Genomic DNA, 18,328 nt, shown 5'->3' with positions numbered 1-18,328 from the left:
AACTGGGAAAATAATATTCTGAAATTAAGTAAGGTTAAATAGCCTTACTAACAGAATAATCATGCAAGTTGCTTACCTGTTCTGTTAATCACAAGAAATAGGTGTTTAGTGGCATCAAACACTAAACAGAAAAAAGAGAAAGCTTAGTATTTTGATGTCTGATTCTTCTGACAAATGACTGTCATTATTGTCTTCTCCTGTGAAATCATCTGTAAACAATATATTCTTAAATATTAGAGTGAATATGTAAGCTAAATAAATAATGAATACATGAAGATTTCCCAAGCCAGCACAGAATTGTATGTGCTTTGAAAAGTAATGCTGACAAAGTATGCATGATGCTGTGTGGTATTCAGAAACTTCTCTCTATTCTTACATTCACTATGTTCATCTGGAAACCTACTGTACTGGGCAAAGTACTGTGATGACTGAAGTTAAATTCACAGCTGCCTCTTGATATATCACAATATGTCATTCAGCAATACCACTGAGGAAATTGTAATTACTATGCAACATCTTGTGCTTTCTTGGGATTTCTCTCTAGGTAAGTAGGAAATAAATTCCTGTCAGGACCGCAGGAGTATTGCTGTAGAGATGTATGAACAGACCAGCTGGGTCATAAGCCATGATGCTGTGTTGAAATAACTGGTCACAGGGGATGCATTCTTTTTTAGCTGTAGGCTGTATGCCTTTTCTTTCCACCTGAGTGTGCAGAAACTTGCTCACTGTCCAAATGAATGCTCATACAATGCATTTAATTCCCATACTATCCCTGTAAGGTAGAAATCTTAACAGAGAAGCAATTGAGGGCCAGAGAAAGTGAAACAAACAAACCAATCCAAAAATCCATGTAAGGACAGAAATTTGGTTCCACTTGGTATCTCTCCCGAGATTCTTTCCTTCCATAAAGCAAACAACATATAATCCCTGTAGGCACTGATCTCCTGCTGAACACAAGAGTGAAATCTAAGACACTGGCCTCCAAAACACTTTCTGAGCATGACCCAAGCCATCTGAATCACTGTCTTTACCTTTGGAATAAGGACCTCCACTCACAGCTTTGTTCTGCTGCTACAATCACTGTTGTGATTACAAGGAGGAAGAGGCATTAACACCCACACATTTTGCCAGTTTCAGTACAAAATTCAAAGCTCCTATTATGGATCTATTTTGATTTCTTTATTTTAAAGTCAAATATACAAATAAAATCAAAGGTAATTTATTTCTACCTGCAAAGAACAGAAGAGATTTCCACTTGTGACTTTTAAAACTTGCATGCCATTCTGATAACATGGTTGTGGGTGTGAATAATAAAAAAGAAGATGCGTAGGTAGTTGCTCATGTTCATTTTGTTTCCACTGGAGCTGGCTCAGCATGGACTAAGGAGACTGAGGTCTCAGATTAGTCTTGGAAAGACTGATAGCTTCTTACACCAACGTTTAAATTATACCATCACAGAATGGTTATGACTGGAAGGGACAAGATCATCTAACTCCAAACCCCCTGCCATGGACAGGGAGAGCCTTCACTAGACCAGGCTTCTCAGAGCCCCATCCAACCCAGCCTTAGACACTTCCAGGGATGGGGCATCCACAACTTACCTGGGCCACCTGTGACACTGCCTCACCACCCTCACAGTAAAGAATTTGTTCCTACTATCTAATCTAAGCCTACTTCTTTCAATTTGAAGCCATTATCCCTTGTCTTATCATTACATGCCCTTGTAAAACATCCCTCTCCATCTTGTAGGCTGCTTTAGGGGTTGGAAGCCTGCAATTAGGTTACCTTGGTCTTTTCTCCAGGTTGAACAATCCCAATTCTTCATACAAGAGCAGCTCCATCCCTCCAACCATCTTGGTGGCTTCCTCTGGACTTGCTCCAACAGGTCCATGTCCTTCCTGTGCTGGGACCCCAGAGCTGGATGCAGCCCTGCAGTGGGGTCTCACCAGAGCAGAGGTGCAGAATCCCCGCCCTGGCCCTGCTGCCCACGGTGCTCTGGATGCAGCCCAGGACACGTTTGGCTTACAGGGTGTTGAGTGCCCATGGCTGGGTCATGTCCAACCTCTCATCTACCAGCACCCCCAAGTCCTTCTCAACAGGGCTGCTCTGGATCTGTTCATATCCCAGCCTGTGTTGATACTGGGGATTGCTCCAACCCTTAATTTAAACACTAGGCTAGAATGTATGAATATAGCAACAGGAAAATTGTAAAAAAGCTTCAAGGAAATCCAAGTTGTCTGCAAGCCAAGACTCTGCAATGACAGAGAATATATTCCCATGAGGGTAACAGACTTCTTGTTTTTTCTCACTTGCTCATTTTCATTCCTTTTTGCATTTTGCTTCTCAGCAGCATCATTATAACAATTAAGCATTTTTAAAAGTTTTTTTCTTGATGTCTGTGTGTGTTCAGAACAGTTTATATTGTCTTGAGTTTACACGTTACTGGCAAAATTTTTCCAAGAAAATGCAGTTACTGCAAGAAAATATAATCACCTTGAATAAGGTTGGTTTGATTCATTACTGAAGCAACTTCACTGATTTTCAAAGGAACCTTACCAAAGAATAAGGTGAGCCAAGCACTTCAATGCTCCATGTACTCCAGAGAAGCCCTTCGGAGTTGACATTCAGAAGTGGAAGAACGGCTACTAAATGGGAATAATGTTTTCCCCTACCAAGAAGTCAAATATATTTTTCTTCTATAGCATTTCTATAAAAGATGACTCCAGAGCATATGGATATATAAAAGTATTAGCTAATACAGTATTTCAAACAAAGTGTATTGGTTCAAAATTGCGTTTGGCTTGCTGTTGCATAAAGTTTGTCCAGTTTGTTCTTCCTCTAGAGTTCCTGAATATTCCAACATGTTGTATTGATTGCTTCTGTTTAGTGGAAATTACATGAAATACTGACTTTCCATTTTTTTTGACTAAAAATTGCAAAATTATGCATACTAATGAGTTTAATGGATTCATAATGTTTTAGGTACAGAGCTCCATATTTTTAAATTTCTTTCCATAACACTGTGCTGAATTCTTCATTATTATAATCACTAGGATGAGAAGAAACCAGCACAACAATTGCTTTATTGCAAGTTCCTTCTAGCCCCACAAACATCCTTGGAAAAAAATCAACGATGCATTCATAAAAAATGTTGCCTGCATTGTAAAAGGCTCTATATAGTACTATTAAAAAAAATCTGAAACACAGTATTGCTGTTTCAAATCTGTTGAAAAGAATTAGCCATCTGCCATGACAGCAGCTTGACCTGATGGGCCCTGCAAAGAGGCAGAGAGACCAGCAGGGTCCCTGCTGGGCCAGCAGTCCTTTCCTGCTGAATCAGGCCCTGACTATTCCCTGGAACAACAGGTTGTCCTCAGCAGTGCCTCTTCCACTTATTTGTTCTCTATGATCTGGAGCACCACTGTTGCCTGCATTTCCAAATAGAAACTGTGCAAAAGTCATTGAAACCATAAGGTTACACAATAAACCCAGGTAATAAGCCTGCCTGAGTGATATGTCAGAATCATCTCCAGATTAATATTTAACTTTAGAATTTACAGGTGGCAGTCAATCCCATGTTTTGTTCCCTTCAATAGGAAACCAGTGACAAAGCTGCACTGCCTGTGAAATCTGCTAATGTGAATGAAGCCTCCGAACCTCATCCATGTCTCTCCTCAACCAGTGTATTACTTTGATCAGTTAACGGTTTACAAAAGAAACACTGGTTAAAGAAAGGAGATATCATAATGGAAGAACACAGGGGAGGAGGGTATCATTCCAGGCTTGGAATCCCTCATGTTGTTGAAGAGCAACAATAACAGAAAATTATAAAGAAGCAAAGGTTTAAAAATTATGTAAACTGGAGAGCTGAACTGCTCCTGCAAGCTGCTGAGTAAACTGTTGAGCTGGTGGAGCTAATATGTACTTCATTTTAGTGGCATAAGAAATTTTATCTGTGAGTATATTCATTGAAAACATGGGACTATCAGCATTTGGTCCAGTTGAATGGGACAGGAGTCCTCGGTGCACTGCAATAATTAGTACTTACAGAAGTTTCTGAGATACACAAGCATGAACATATCTACCTGACACTGACTTTTACTCATGTTACTTCAGTTACACTTACAAGGCTCTTCAGGTTAAAAATATACTGGGAAATTAACTGCACTCCTCTTTTACTGTGATTAAGATCCTGCATAATATTTAGACACCGTTTATCTGTTTCAACAGTTTTAACTTTGCTAACTCTTCGGTCCTTTCTATAGGCAATTAAAAAAGATATGACTGAAATTCTTCCATCTCAGTCAAATGGATTGATGAGTTTTAATGGAGAGCATTTATTCCAACCTTTAATTAAGTTTGGCAGTCTGAAATCATTAATCTTTGCTTTGAAACTATGTACTGTAATGTGAGCATTTAAAACCATACAAGTCAATCTTGTTATAAGGTGATATCTGAGTGATAATACAGCTTTCTAGAAGCTGCCTTTGAATCTTTTAAATTACCTTTCCTCAGTTCATGACATAAACCATTAAGGATCTGTCCCAGCAGAGGATGAAACAAACCTCAGTGCGACACTGCTTTGGCAAAAAGCAACCATTTAATCTTGAAAGGTTATTGTAAAAGTGGATAGGCAAGAAATTCTATATTCTACATTCTCCATTCCATCTAAACTTTAACACAGAGTTATTGCTTAAAGAAAGAATCAACTGCATTATCTGGTGTTATTCTGCTAGATTATTCCGTGACTCCTATGACCAATTTCCTTGTGAAAATATTTGCAGTAGTTTAGCCCTTGGGGTGGAAATAATTTCATTTTAATATGTTTTCTGGAACACTGCCAAAGTTACAGGCATTTTTTATGTGAGAGAATTCTACAAGCATGAAAGTGCATACTTGAGATCCTGGGTCCTCTTTCTAGAAGAAAATCAGGAGTCTCAAAGAGCATTAAAGTGTAAAATCTTTCCAGTAGCCATCTTGGACTTTTTCATCACTTGCTAGAAGACCTCATAGTAATTTTTCTGGCCTTTACTGACGCTTTAAAGTACAGCACACTTAAGACGGATGGCAGATGATAAACCACACTTCTGCCAAGCAGCTGCTGTTTGGAATACAACAAAACACATCAGCTGGGGCTACGTCTGAATGAAAGCAATCTCTGGGTTTAACAGTTTCTGCTGTCACAAAATACTGTGAACAGGATCAGGTCTTTCTGGTAATAGCTTTTGAGGTTCCTCCTCAAAACCTCCACTGAGGTTCCTCCATCTTTTCCCACCTCAGGGTGAACTGGTGGTGTGAGTGTTCCCTCTCTTGGTTGCACAGCTTCAGCTCCAGCTCTGAGCTGCAGCTGGTAGATAATTTATTATTACGGCCTAGAGGAGGTATGGAACTTTTCAGGCAATAGAGTACACAGTAAAGCTGATTTTAAAAAAAAAGGACTAAGTTTTACAGACATTGAAGTGTATGCCTTGAATTACCTTAAAAAGAAAAACGCTTAGTTTGGAAGGTTCTGATATTCTCTTTCAGAAGTCAGATGTAAAATCTAAAATCAGAAGCAAAAGGGAAGTGCAATTGTGGAAAAAGTGAAAACTTTTAATTACTTGCCCTGTCCTGCACACAAGGAAAGAAACAAAATTTGATTTTATGGATTTATTTTTCTTTCTTTAGAAATAAGTTAATTTTGGGGAATGAGTCTTTCTGTGTTAATCATTGACTGTTCCATTATTAAACAACCATTTGGGGCCATGAATGTTTCAAAAGGTTTGTACCACTGAGCAGTGGGACTTGGGCACATTAACAGATCACCAGCTGGATGTTTCTAACAGTCACAGCACAGCCATGCTGTTTGAGGCAGATACACTAAACAGGCAGTGCTGGGGAAATCTTTTCATTTTCCTCTCCACACAACTAAAAAGCCTATCTCTTTGCAGGAATAGCCCTTATTCAGTTACATCCTACACACCTCAAAATGGGTTCTAAAGCTTCCACTACTAAAGTGGATGTGTCACCCCTTTAATGTCATAGGCACCACTGTGATACAATTGATTAACTGTAGATTGCAGGAGTTAGGAGAGTTGCACTTGTGGGAAACTGTGGCATTAACATTTAACATTAGACAAAAGATATACGTATGTTCTAAAGGGCATCCACAGCTAGTTTGTGTAAGCCTTGAAAACAGAAAAGTATTGTGCCTGTCAGCCTAAAAGAAAATGCGGACTACAGCTTATATCAACCCTGAAGCTATTTTCAATGTTTGAAAAATTAAGATATATCAGATTTCTGGATCATATGAAACAACATTTACATTATTGCTTTATAAGTTTTGCCTATTTATCAATTTTGTTGAAGAAATACTTATTCTTGTCATCTGAAAAACGATCCAACAAAACATCCACTAACAGTAATCCAGTTGCTTAACCTCAAGCTGCCCATTTCTACATTCATTCCACATTTTACTCTCTAATATAATTACCCCCTTTGGAATAGACAGTGATTAAATAAACTGGCCCTTATGTATCATTACTTTATTAGTTTTTCCATGATTGATTAAAAAAAAAATCAGTTACTGAACATTCTTATGAATATTAAGAATATTAATTAATATTAATAAAAGGCCTTTGCATGTCCTTTATGCTCTTTAGGATAGTTGCTATACAACAAAAAAGTATTTCTCCTTTCTTCTTCTGCGCTACAGCTAAGTAAATTTTCATTGATAATTATTAAGCTTTATGAATTTTTAGAAAAAAAATAGTTTAATCTGTATGAACATCTTCATGTGTATCTATTTAGACCAAGAACCATTTATTATCATTTGTGTTGCCACACTGGCTGGGGCTAAAGGAATTTTTGACATTTTAGCTCTATATGAACCAGACTTACAATTACAAAAAATGAGACTTGGCTGCTCCGATGCAAAGAGGTATGAGATGGGGTTTATAATGCCAATTTGGTTCCCTAGGATTTATTTCCTACGTTGAGATTCACAACAGCCACCATGCTAAATTCTCAGATTCTTAATTAAGACAGAAAGGAGGAATAAGATATGTGAAATTCTGGCTACAGCAGTAAACACAGCTTAAGTCTTTCTCAATCTCCAAAAAGTGTCTTAACCTGTGTCCACACACAAAAGCCCTTCTACCATTTCTGGAGCTTGAGCTTCTAATGCATGAGCAGTGGCCTTCAGGATTTATGGTCAAACTTTCAGTGCCTTGGTTCTAAGCATTACCCAGCTCAGGTGCTTCAGCCCACAGATTCAGCTTCTCTTGGCTAAACATCTACCACTGCAGGATGCTATAGCCACCTGGGCTAACATCAGCCCTAAAGTAAGGGGAAGGCCTTTGCTCTCCTAGGCCCTGGAGGATTCCGTGGCAAACTGGAAAATTTCTGTTTATATGTGTGTGTATATATATATATATAAGTACATACATCATAAATACATATATGTTTATGCAGTTGGCTTATTTCTTTACAAAAAGAATACAAAAAGTGAGTGGTTTAAGCTCATATAAGTTATTTCTGAGGAAAAAAAATGTTACGCAACAGGTTGGGATGTTAAACTAATCTCTGCAAGATTTGTGGCTTATTTCCATGTTTTCTTTTACCTCTTATTGCTGGGACATGAAACCTTCAGTCTGCGATCACAGAAACTACATCACCATCAGTGTAAAATCAGTATGGTAGGTCGGGAACAGTGTTCCCAATATAAAATAAAGGGATTTTTTCTTTTATTTTTTTCCTTTCCCCTTTGGTGTCTTTTTTAACCACTCTATAAAAGGTTCTTTATCATATGCATATTTTTTAACTTTAGGACATGTACATGACATCTTTTGCCTATTATAAAGGTTTGACCACCTTTTCTTCAGTAAGGAACACATTTTAAAGAAAATGACAACATGTACTGCATATGAATTTTTTTAGAGTCCAGTTACTTCTCTCAACTGTTTCTTAGTAGATGAAGCAATACATTATTAGTTTGCTTGCCCTGAAGCATGATGCTAATTACTGCCTATCATTCTACCCATGCTTATTCTTGATGTACAAGCAGCACCTTCAGCTAACTGCATAAAGGCATCAGAGTAATCCAGATATCACAGCAGCTTAATAGATCTAGTCGTAGCATGGTTCTTAATGGACTCTGTGTTCATGCAGACGTCTATTATATTTAAGGAGCTCTGTCATGAATGAAAATTAGCTGAACAGTCATTAACGGAGACAAGAACAAAGGTTACCTTGTGCCTTTGGAAGGTAATGTGTGCACTTACTGTAGAAAGGCTGTGAAAATCAGATGGAAAACTAAATTAAAACTTATCTCGTGGTATATTAGGGAGAAAGCATAGTTAGAACCAGGCAATGGTCACTAGGATGTTTACATTCTACTTCTCCTGCTTGTTTGTTGTATGACAAGCTCTTCAGACTATTACCTGCAAAAATCAACGTAAGACAAGACATCTGATGTCAAATGGGAGTCGCAAGAATGAGCATTTCAATTAATCGTCCTATAAAAGTTGGTATGGCAGCTCACTGCAGTATTATTAAACTACCAAGCAGGTATAAAATAATGCTATTTAACAAGCTGAGGAGATGAGGACTGAGCAGTAAAGGAAAAAAATCCAGAATAGTTGATTTCAAGACTATGCAAGTCTTGGTTCATTAACTGAGTAAAATTTTTCACAACAGTCTAGTAGATTAGAACAAGCCACTTCAACCAGCCAAGCTGCTTGAACAGACAGTTACTACTATTGGTACCCTCAGAATTAGAAAAATTTCTGGTGCCTATATCTCAACTTTTTACTCAAGGATTGGATGTACTTGGACATACAAATCAGTCTGTTGACATGGCAGACATCTACAGCCATGACCATGTCTCACCCAACACACCAAAGGAGAACACCTCCTTCATAGTCTCTCTCTCCCTACATATAAATTTTTACTCTTATTTATGCATTGAGACTGGAATACGACATTTAATTCTGTGCACACCATGATTGGGAATACGTGTCTCTGTCACTCTGGATATAAGGTTTCATGTTCCTGAGGAAAGCCAAGGGATAAGACAACTCCCTCCAATACTGCTAGGATAAGACTGACTGAACTGTGGTGGATCCAACCAGACTCCCTTGCCAGGAGGACCTCACATGATGAGGATACTGCTCTCCTGGCTCCTATTACTGGTTTCCCTCAGCAACAAAACTGCCCTACAGCTGGAGGACACTATAAATTAAGATCTACCGAAAAACATTTCTGGCTCTGAAGCCACAGAACAGTAGCTCTTCCTAAATAAATTAAAAAAAAAATCTATAAGACACAGTTTAAAGGAAAAGAAGATGAATGACTTACATGTGACTGCAACATTAAGCATCTCAAGGCTGTGATTTCTCAGAAATAAAAAAAAGTACTAGAACAAAGCATTGCTTTACTAGGTAAAAAACCTTTTCTTATGCCAAGATATCGATTGTCTTGTTTTTGCAATGATGGATGAAATTACTGATCATTGTCCAAAACCAGGCAGATAATCTCTAACAACACAATAAACACAGAACATTAGATACGGGTATGTACTGGTAGCACTTGTGATATCAGAAAGCCCTTTCCAACTGATTTAGAATGGAGACTCCATATTTTGCCTTCAGGAATGGCTACAGCTACAGCTGTGACCAGTTGCTTCCTTGCTCTGTGAGATGTGACATTGTAGGAAATGAAAAAATTTTCTTACTTTTTGACCAATTTTAGTCAAGCTGCCCCCTACACACAGAGATTATTCAAAGAATCTATTTAGCATATAACTTCTCTTTCCCAGAGGCTGTGCAAGTGTTAGAACAGAGAAAAAAGCTTTGACAGGTACAGGATGCAACTAAGAAATGCTATGAGCTGGTGCAACACAATTAATGCCCTGTAAGATTGCCATTGGAAACTGTGACATCCACTCCCCTACAGATTAGCAGTATTTCAGGTGTTGAGACTTTACAAGATAAGTTCTGGGCTTTTCAGAACAAGTGTTTTTGTGTTTCACTTTGTTTGGCATTTTCCAGGTGTGAAAGCAGCAATCCTACTACAGAGTCGTAGAAATAGCTTGGAGTAGATTTGTTCTTTGACTATTTTGGTCAGGTCTATGTTATGTTTTCTCTGCTTTATCTCTGTGGTCTGTACCATGTTCCTCCCTGAAAGTACAGTACAGCAACAGGAAGACCAGGAGAACAGTTACACACAAGCAGAAGCTGTGATATATATAACAAACAACAGAAAAAACCTACGTATGAAAACAAAATTTAAAAAAAAAAAAAATCTATGAAAAGATTGTTTTAATGACAGCTATTAAATAATATACCAAGGAAGAAATCCCCACTCTTGGGTAAATTATTTCAAATGAGCAAATATCACCCACTAAAATAAACTGCTGATCAAGATGGAAATGTAAGGTTTCTAAGCTTCTTTTAACTAAGTAGGTGTTCCCTTAGGTACAGAAAGCATCTGAGATTTTCATCTGAGATCAAACGTAAGAAAAGAGAGTGAGACCAAAATGCCCATGATGCTGACTAATTCAACATGATTTTGTACAACGTTCAAACTTGCAACTGATTTATTGTTTTCTTCTGGGAAAAGAATGTCAAATGAGGCAGGCACTAAACAGTCACATTTTTGCTCTTTAAGCTTGCTTGTCTATTAGCATTCCTTCCTGCAGGATAACTGAAATCAAATGCAGTATGTTTCACACTTGTAGCTATGAGACTTCTGATTTTGACAGCTAGAAACATCCTTATACACTTACTCTGCAGTGTTGTTATTTTTTTCCCTTCTACAAGACAGTGTTTTCTAGAAGTTCTTCTTATTTTTCTCTTTGCACCTTTTACTCAAGGCTACTAGTGTGCAAAGTGAACCGTCTAACTCTTTCAATAATTTAACATGAAAGCACGCACATCTGGCCATCTGCTGCCACAGCTCAAGAAACTCCAGCATTTTCGACGGTAGCTACTGACTACGCAAAGGGCAAACCAGGCCAAGAGGCACACAGAACCTCAAACCTGCAGTAGGTATTCTGACCGAGGCAGGGAGCTCTTCTGAAGTGCCGCCGCAGGCATGCCAACATTTTCCCAAAAACGCAAACAACTTTTCCTAGCAGCTGCGACGTGCTCGGTTATTTTGCGGCGATCGCTGTGGCTCGGTAGCGCATCCCCGCGCAGCCGGGCTCCCGGCCGATGGCAGGGCGGGCCCCGGGGCTCCGGCAGCCCCAGCACGGACGGGGCGGCGTGCGGGCTCCACCGCCCCGGCCCAAGAGTCACTCACCATGTTGACCTCTGAGACCACGTCGATGCTGGCGATCTCTATCCGCATGCCCACATCCACGGGCGGACCTGAGGGGGGAGCGGGAGGCGGCGTTAGCGGACCTGGGGGAGCCGGGGCACGGGTTGGGGGGGCGCGGGCGCTCACCTCCGAAGTCGGGGCGGAGGCGGATGTCATAGCCTTGGAGCAGCCTGTCCACAGTCTCCTTCACGTAGGACATGTTGCTGGGCCCATCGGCGCTGCGGGAAGAAGCACAAGCCGGTTAGAGAGGCGGCCGGGCGGCCCCGCGCCTTCCTGCCTCCCTCCGTCCGCACCCCGGCGGCGCTCACCTGCGCGCCGCGCACGCCACGGCCAGCGCCAGCGGCAGCAGCAGCGCCCGCGGGCCGGCCCGCCTCGCAGCCTCCCCCATCCCGGCCGCCGCCTCACGGGGGACGAGCCGCGGACTGGAAGTTGGTGCGGAGCGGCGAGGAGAAACAATTCCCGCGAGCGGAACGCATGCGCGGAGCGGAGCGCTGCGGCCCCGGGGCGCCCCTCTGCCCGCCCGGGCACGGCCGCGCCGAGGGCTGCTGGGGGCACAGAGGGCTGAGGGCATGGGGGGCTGAGGGTGCGGAGAGGGCTGAGGGCGCGGAGAGGGCTGCGGGTGCGGAGAGGGCTGCGGGTGCGGCGAGGGCTGAGGGCGCGGAGAGGGCTGAGGGCGCGGAGAGGGCTGAGGGCGCGGAGAGGGCTGAGGGCGCGGAGGGCAGAGGGCACGGGGGGCTGAGGGTACGGTGGGCTGAGGGCGAGAAGGGATGAGGGCGCCGGGGTACTGAGGGCGTGGAGGGCTGAGGGCGCCGGGGTGCGGAGGGAGCGGCGCCGCAACAGGTGCCGCGGGAGCGCTGAGCGCGGCGGGGCCCCGCGGCCGGCGGGGCACAGCGGCACCGAGAGCCCCGATCTGCCGTGGGGAAGGGGCTGCCACCGCCGGGCACGGCCCTGCCGCCGGAGCGCCGGTTTCCCGTCAAGAGACTGTGAATAGCCATTGAGGGCGCTTCGGCGAGAAAATTCCCCTCGCTGTTATGTTAGCCATGAAGTGAAAGGGGAATGGCAAATTCGGTACAAAAGGCATGTTTTGGTGCAAGTAGCGTTTTGCCCGGCGCCGGGAGGCTTGAGGACGCGCCCACCCCGCGGAGCGCTCGACGCTCCCTTTTAACAAATGTAATTGATCTTGCGTTTAGAACACGATTTTTGTCCTTTTTTTTTTTTTTTTTTTTTTTTTAAAAAAAAAAAAAAAAAAAAAGACTCTCGGGATGGATGCTGTAATGTAACCTGTTCTCTCTTGCGCTTCATTACGCAGAGACTGTTCCTGTGAGCCCTGAGAACAGTTTATGGCTTTGCCGGTGCCGCTCGCTTTCGCTACACCGTAGCGCAACAGAAATAACATTTAGCCCTTTCAGGTTCAACCCATCTCCTCTGTGTGCTTCACAGTCCGGTGTGCGGTGCCCTTGGAATAAGTATTGGATGCTTTTGAGTCTGCTTCAGCGTCATGCAGACTTGTTTCTGAGAAATGGCAGACTTGGTGATGTTTTTTGTAGCTGAAATATGCCACTATATTTGAAAAATGCTGCAATATTGATATAGTTTGTGACATATCCTGGTGATAGTTTTGAGGATCTTTTGGGACAAATTTTTGAACAATGCATTTTTCTATGAAAATTTGTCACTCTTGGAGAAGGAGCACAACATGCTTCCTAAGAGATTACTATGGGAGTCTTTCATCTCACATCTGCTTTCTCCAACCACAAGTGTACAAGTTTATGAAAGTAATTCTTTTATCAGTTCTTTGTAACAGTATATAATAAATATTTTTTATTTTCTTTGAGATGTTTTATTTTTTTTTCTTTTCCTCCTAGTTCAGTAATTAGCTGCTGAAAAACGTGCCCTCCCAGTTTAACTTGAGAGTACTTTAGGATTGCTTTTTGGAAAGAGTTTTCTTCAATTATAATTGCTGTGGCTTGAGTGGAACACTTTAAGAAGAAAAAGAAAGAAATCCTGCCTATAGCTGTCTACCAAAGAATATCTTTTTAATTAGAGTTATACCACACACAGCCATCATAAAATTACCTAAAATTCTTCTGAAGCACTGAATTACGATTTACCATGCATCTGTATAGTCCCTTTTACTTCTTGATGGTATGCAGCATTACATTTAGCTTTGTTGTAAACCACATGAAAGTCAGATATGGCTTTATTTAAGGGAAACCACTGCTCTCCATGGCTTGCCAAAATCTGTCCTAAGGCATAAGTGCAAGGATTTGTTCTACTAGAATTCTTAATCTGCTGCACATTTCAGGGCAGCTTTAGTTCAGATGACCTGTAGTCTGGCCCCTGGACTGAATGCCCATTTATAGTTGAACTGGTTTAGGTGAATTTCTGATCTTATCATCTGGTCTGAGAAGGCATGAGCAAAGCCTCTCCTGCAGGTCTCCTGCAATCAGGAGGATGTCTCAGCCCAGCAAATATACTTCCAGGAGGGAATAGGATGTTCTTACTGGCAAGTTGGTTCCTCTGAGAACTCTCCCAACTGAGCTGTCCGGGCTTCTGGAGACCAGCCTTGAGCTTCCTCCACTGAACATCCCAAAAATAAAACCCAAACTGTTGAAATTCAACTCCATTTTGTACAGCTTGATTACTGGGGACATCTGTGGCCGTTAGGACACAGAGGGAGAGAGAGAGACTTACACTCTTGACTTTGATGATTTATGTAGTAAAAGGATTACTTTATTTACATTACATGTCTATTTACAGAATTTCAACAACGACTATGGATTGGACAGCGAGGGTAAGACCTCCTGACTCCATAGGTTCCATTAACTGTTTATTAATCCCTTCTTCTAAAGAGAAATGTAAAACAATCATTATTTATAAGAAAGAGTGTGAGAAACTGTACAAAGAATTTATCAACAATCAGAAGGCTAGAACAGAAGGCAACAGACATCTAGGCTCTAAACTTGGGTTTTGAAACAACTGCAATGGGGGCTTTGAAACAAAGAGATGTATATGGTATTTTAATAATCATACAAAGGAGGAGCTGCATGGCATTACACAGCCAGAGCAGAGGGGATGAGAAGGATTTCTCTTGCCATATGGGGAGGATGATGGAAACATGTCTAAGATGTGTTTTCCATTGCTTTCAGGACTGAAAAAGGTAAATTATTATCAGTAGGACTTCCTTTCTCACACATGTTGCCAGCTGAAGTAGTCAGTGAATTAAGAATTTAAAGTTCTGCTCTCTTTGCAGATATCTGTTTCTAGGAGAATATAGTATGCTTTTCCAGGCCACCAGTGTGGAAGAATTTTGACATAATTTTGATAAAAGCATTCCATGTGACATAGTTCTTGCTTCAGGATCTATTTAACAACCTCTTGTACAAAGAACAAAGACATCCAAAATGAATGACTATGGGGAAGGGGCTAACTCTCAAATCTTGTCAATATTGTTTGCAAATGTTTTCTAAAGGCTTATAGAGGTGACAAGACATCTGGACATCAGATCTGGTTTTGACATGTGCTTCAATGGCAGCTGCTTCTGCAGTCAATAAATTAGATTCAAAGCACAGCAGTATGTCTTTCCATCCACTCCAATAGGGTTTGCTCAGTCACTCAGGCTGAGTGAAACCTGATGGGTACTCAACATGGCCTTTGGGCATCTTGGAAGTTCCTGAGCACCCGAGAACATAGGCAACTAAGTAGATGGCTAATTTGCAATTTTGGGAATCAGGCTGCTTAGTGACCAAAGTTCTAGGAGCTTTATCTGGAGAGTTTTGCCAGTAGTTCTCAATATTTTTAGTTCTCTCTCTGAGATATGCAGCTGTATATCTGTGTTTTTTAATAAGACTGGAGATAACACAGCTACTATACCAAGAAAAGTGCATGTCCTCTGCATGGAAGTGTCCACCTTGACAGAAATAATTAAATATTTCTATTGCTATTACCTTTCCTATCCCCTCTGTCAGTGAAATGAAGTTCCATGGCAGAGGTACCACCCTGACCCATGTGTGTTATTTAGTGACACTCAGCAGTGTGCTGAGGTGGGATGCAGCCAGCTCTCAGCCTGTAGGAGCTGTAACCCCCTTGTACAAACCCAGTTTGGTTTTCAAACACCTGTGGTGGCTTCAGTTTCTGCTCTTATGGTCTTTTCTTATGGTTATTTGCTCATACCGTTGTTCAATAAGTTTCCTTGAAACTATTGCCAATGATAGTGCCAAATTTCTTTCCCAATCATTTTTACTTTGGGTTTAGTATTGTATAGGGTCTATGAGATAGACATACAGCTTGTAAATAAGAATTTTAAAATATATTTTCTGGTCTGTGTTAACAATGTAAATATAAACAATAATAAACTAAACCAATTGAAATACAATAGTTCTAACATATTAACCATGACTTTTTTTTTTCATATTCTAAGGCATGTCAAATGCTTCCTAGAAGCAAGACAAATAATATAATCATAAAGCATGATGCAGAAACTATCCTGGGCCAAATGCATGTTCATTTTGTACCTTCATTATGTTTAAACTTTCAGGAAGGAATCTTTTTTCTTACACAAATTAATGTTCCCACTTATTTAATACCTTTTCTGCACTGCCCATTATAATTCGTCATCAGAAAGTGCCCACCATACAAAGATAATGTCCTGCTCAGATAATGTTGGCTAATTAGGAAAAAAAAAGCAAGATCAATGAAAAAAAGGGAAATTTGGAATTCTTTCTATGTCCCACTAGTTAAGATCTGTAGGCAGGAAGACTGCAAGTTTAAAAGAAACAAAGGGGAAAAAATGCAAAAATTATGACTATACAATCTCTCTGTAGTGATATTTCATACCTTCTTAAAAGTAGAATGAAAGTAGGTGTCTCCGTGTGTCTGCTCAGAGACAACAGAGAAACAAAAAAGATGATCTGTGTCCTTCATACTGTAGACTTTGTATGTGGAGGTGATGGCTGAAAATGTTAATAGTTTTGATATTGACAGGTTTTGAGAAACTGCAAGTAGGGACTTGAAGATCCAGGATACTCCTAATCTGTGTCCAATTGGAATTGCTGTGTGGATTTTTCATACTACATACACAGCTGAAAGAAAAATGAGAATTGGGATGGTTACACTTTTTTTTTTTACTTGGCACTGAGCAGGCAACATGTTGCAATAATCATATCAATAATATAAGTTAAAAATTTTAGATCAATTTTTTTATCAATTAAGCTGAATTGTTAGGTTTGAAAACTATTAAGTGAAACCTTGGAATTATGAAATGACTGCCTGTGCAGGTAAAAACCAAATCTTGTTCATATTTATACACAAAGAGGCAGGTAATGAAATAGGTCACTTATTTCATCTGCTTAGTGATAGCTCTACTGTTGTTTTATATCTACAGTAATCCCTTGAATCAAATAGAGCTTATGAACTATCTTCTCAAACAGCAGAAAACTGCAAGCTGGAATTACTTTTAGTGTGCCTTGAGGGTTTCAGTGCAGCAGCAAAATTGCACAAAGGATCGAGAAGAGCTGAGGACTGACATGCTGAACTTGTGCTTTATCCTGGGATGTGTAGACAGTATGGTACTGCTACACACCAAAGAGACAACCTCACCCTCACCTATTTCCCTTTCCTTTGAGTGTATCAGTAAGCCCTCACTCTTGTTTCAGGAAAGAAAAAGGTACAAATCATCTTTGTGCTTCATTTTAATCCCTCTTTTTATACCGTGTAAAGATCAATTAAGATCTTTCTAGTGCACATTGTACTTTGTTTTAAAAGACTGTAAAATGCTTAGGAGAGTTCTTCAGCTCCCTTGATTTTAAGAGGCTGATGCATACTGTGGCAAAGTGCTTATATATTTGTAGGATTGAGAACTTTGCTTCTACGCTTTTTAGGCCTGCTCCTGTCTTGATTTGTACAGGGTTATTTTAGCATAAGAAATAGAACACTGTTAGTGGAATGGCTCAGAAATTATTTTTTGATAAATGGATTAATTTTATCCAGCTTTGCTTTTTCATTGTTTTCTGAAGCAGCTCACTCGAAATCCCTATTTAAATTATCAGGTTTTATGAGTAGCATTCTCATACTCAGAAGCATTTTACCACGCAGAACCACTAGAATGCAATGTGTCTCTTTGTCCCATTTCAGTGATGTGATGCACTCACTACAAACACTTGTGAATGTGAGTCATGTAAATAAGAGCCTAGCTTGTTTTCTTCTAGCAATAAGGAGATAGAATGGCTGAATTTAGTCACATATGCAATTCCTCTGGCAATGTCTTCCATAAGTGTGTAGCTCCGAGAGTTCCTTTCTCAAGAAGAATTAAGTAAAAACTGGATCAAAATTAAATTTTCTTTGAGAAAATATACATTTTTGTATTACATACTTTCAAGACATTTTTATTTGAAAGATACTCCTGAGCAGCCTGGTCTTTGAGTTTAATGCATCTCAGAAAAGAAACTGAGCTTGGCTCTGCAGCTGAGTAGGAGATACTCAACTACTCCATCCAATTTCAAGTATTTTGTGATCTTGTGGATTTAAAGTGTGGTAACAATGCATTCTTCCTGTACTTCTGGTTTATAATTCTTCCATAGAAATGGTAGCTCCAATTCCTTTTTAATCTCCAGTAGCCTCTGCTTATTTGGTGTGTTATATTGCTGAGAAGATTGAAGATCTTGGCTAGCTGTTCCTCAAAACTAGTTTTGCATTAGAAGTTTTGAAGTTTTGACTTAAATCTGATTTGTGATGAAAAGTGGTGCTGAACACAGGCCTTTTCTATTGGCCATCACTTCCAGTTTTAAAATTAAATCTACCCAAAAGTATTCTTAGTGCACTGAAGACCCAGACTCCAAATCACATACTCCTCAAACAGCTGAGTTCAGTAAGAAAGGAAACACACATTTTAGTTGAGATTTTATATTACTTGTTTTTAAAGAGGTTGTGCCTATATATGTTAAAACCCTAAAAAGGGAAAGCTAGAACAGAGCCAAGAATGGGCATCACAAATATAAATGGTTCTTTATCTTACTGTTGCACCTGCCTCATG

The 18,328-nt window shown here is 40.4% G+C and overlaps 1 protein-coding gene and 1 long non-coding RNA gene across 6 annotated transcripts in view; one reads left to right on the top strand and one right to left on the bottom strand.

The window, feature by feature from the left end:
• The window catches only part of GABRB1 (gamma-aminobutyric acid type A receptor subunit beta1), a 121,007-nt gene extending 109,446 nt beyond the window's left edge, over positions 1–11,561 (bottom strand). For 2 of the 5 annotated variants that reach the window (XR_015803084.1, XR_015803083.1), the window contains exons 1-2: positions 11,425–11,542; positions 11,281–11,348 (exon numbers count right to left, since the gene is read on the bottom strand). Coding sequence is in view for 2 of the 5 variants with exons in the window: in XM_088163324.1 (XP_088019450.1) it covers positions 11,281–11,348; positions 11,425–11,497 (141 nt within the window). In the remaining 3 variants the exon portion in view is untranslated. Of the gene's footprint in view, positions 1–76; positions 122–11,280; positions 11,349–11,424 lie in introns of those variants that run through there. The other 3 variants (XM_088163324.1, XM_014887976.2, XM_088163325.1) reach the window with 3 other exon arrangements.
• Positions 11,562–12,192: 631 nt separating this feature from the next.
• LOC148223914 (uncharacterized) lies at positions 12,193–13,132 on the top strand. Its single transcript, XR_015803085.1, has 2 exons — positions 12,193–12,468; positions 12,608–13,132. It is a non-coding gene; the product is annotated as an uncharacterized LOC148223914 (long non-coding RNA).
• The last annotated feature ends 5,196 nt before the right edge of the window (positions 13,133–18,328 follow it).

This window comes from Sturnus vulgaris, chromosome 4, assembly GCF_052056855.1.
Source record: "Sturnus vulgaris isolate bStuVul1 chromosome 4, bStuVul1.hap1, whole genome shotgun sequence".
NCBI lineage: Eukaryota > Metazoa > Chordata > Aves > Passeriformes > Sturnidae > Sturnus > Sturnus vulgaris.
This window is presented reverse-complemented; position numbering and strand designations above follow the sequence as displayed.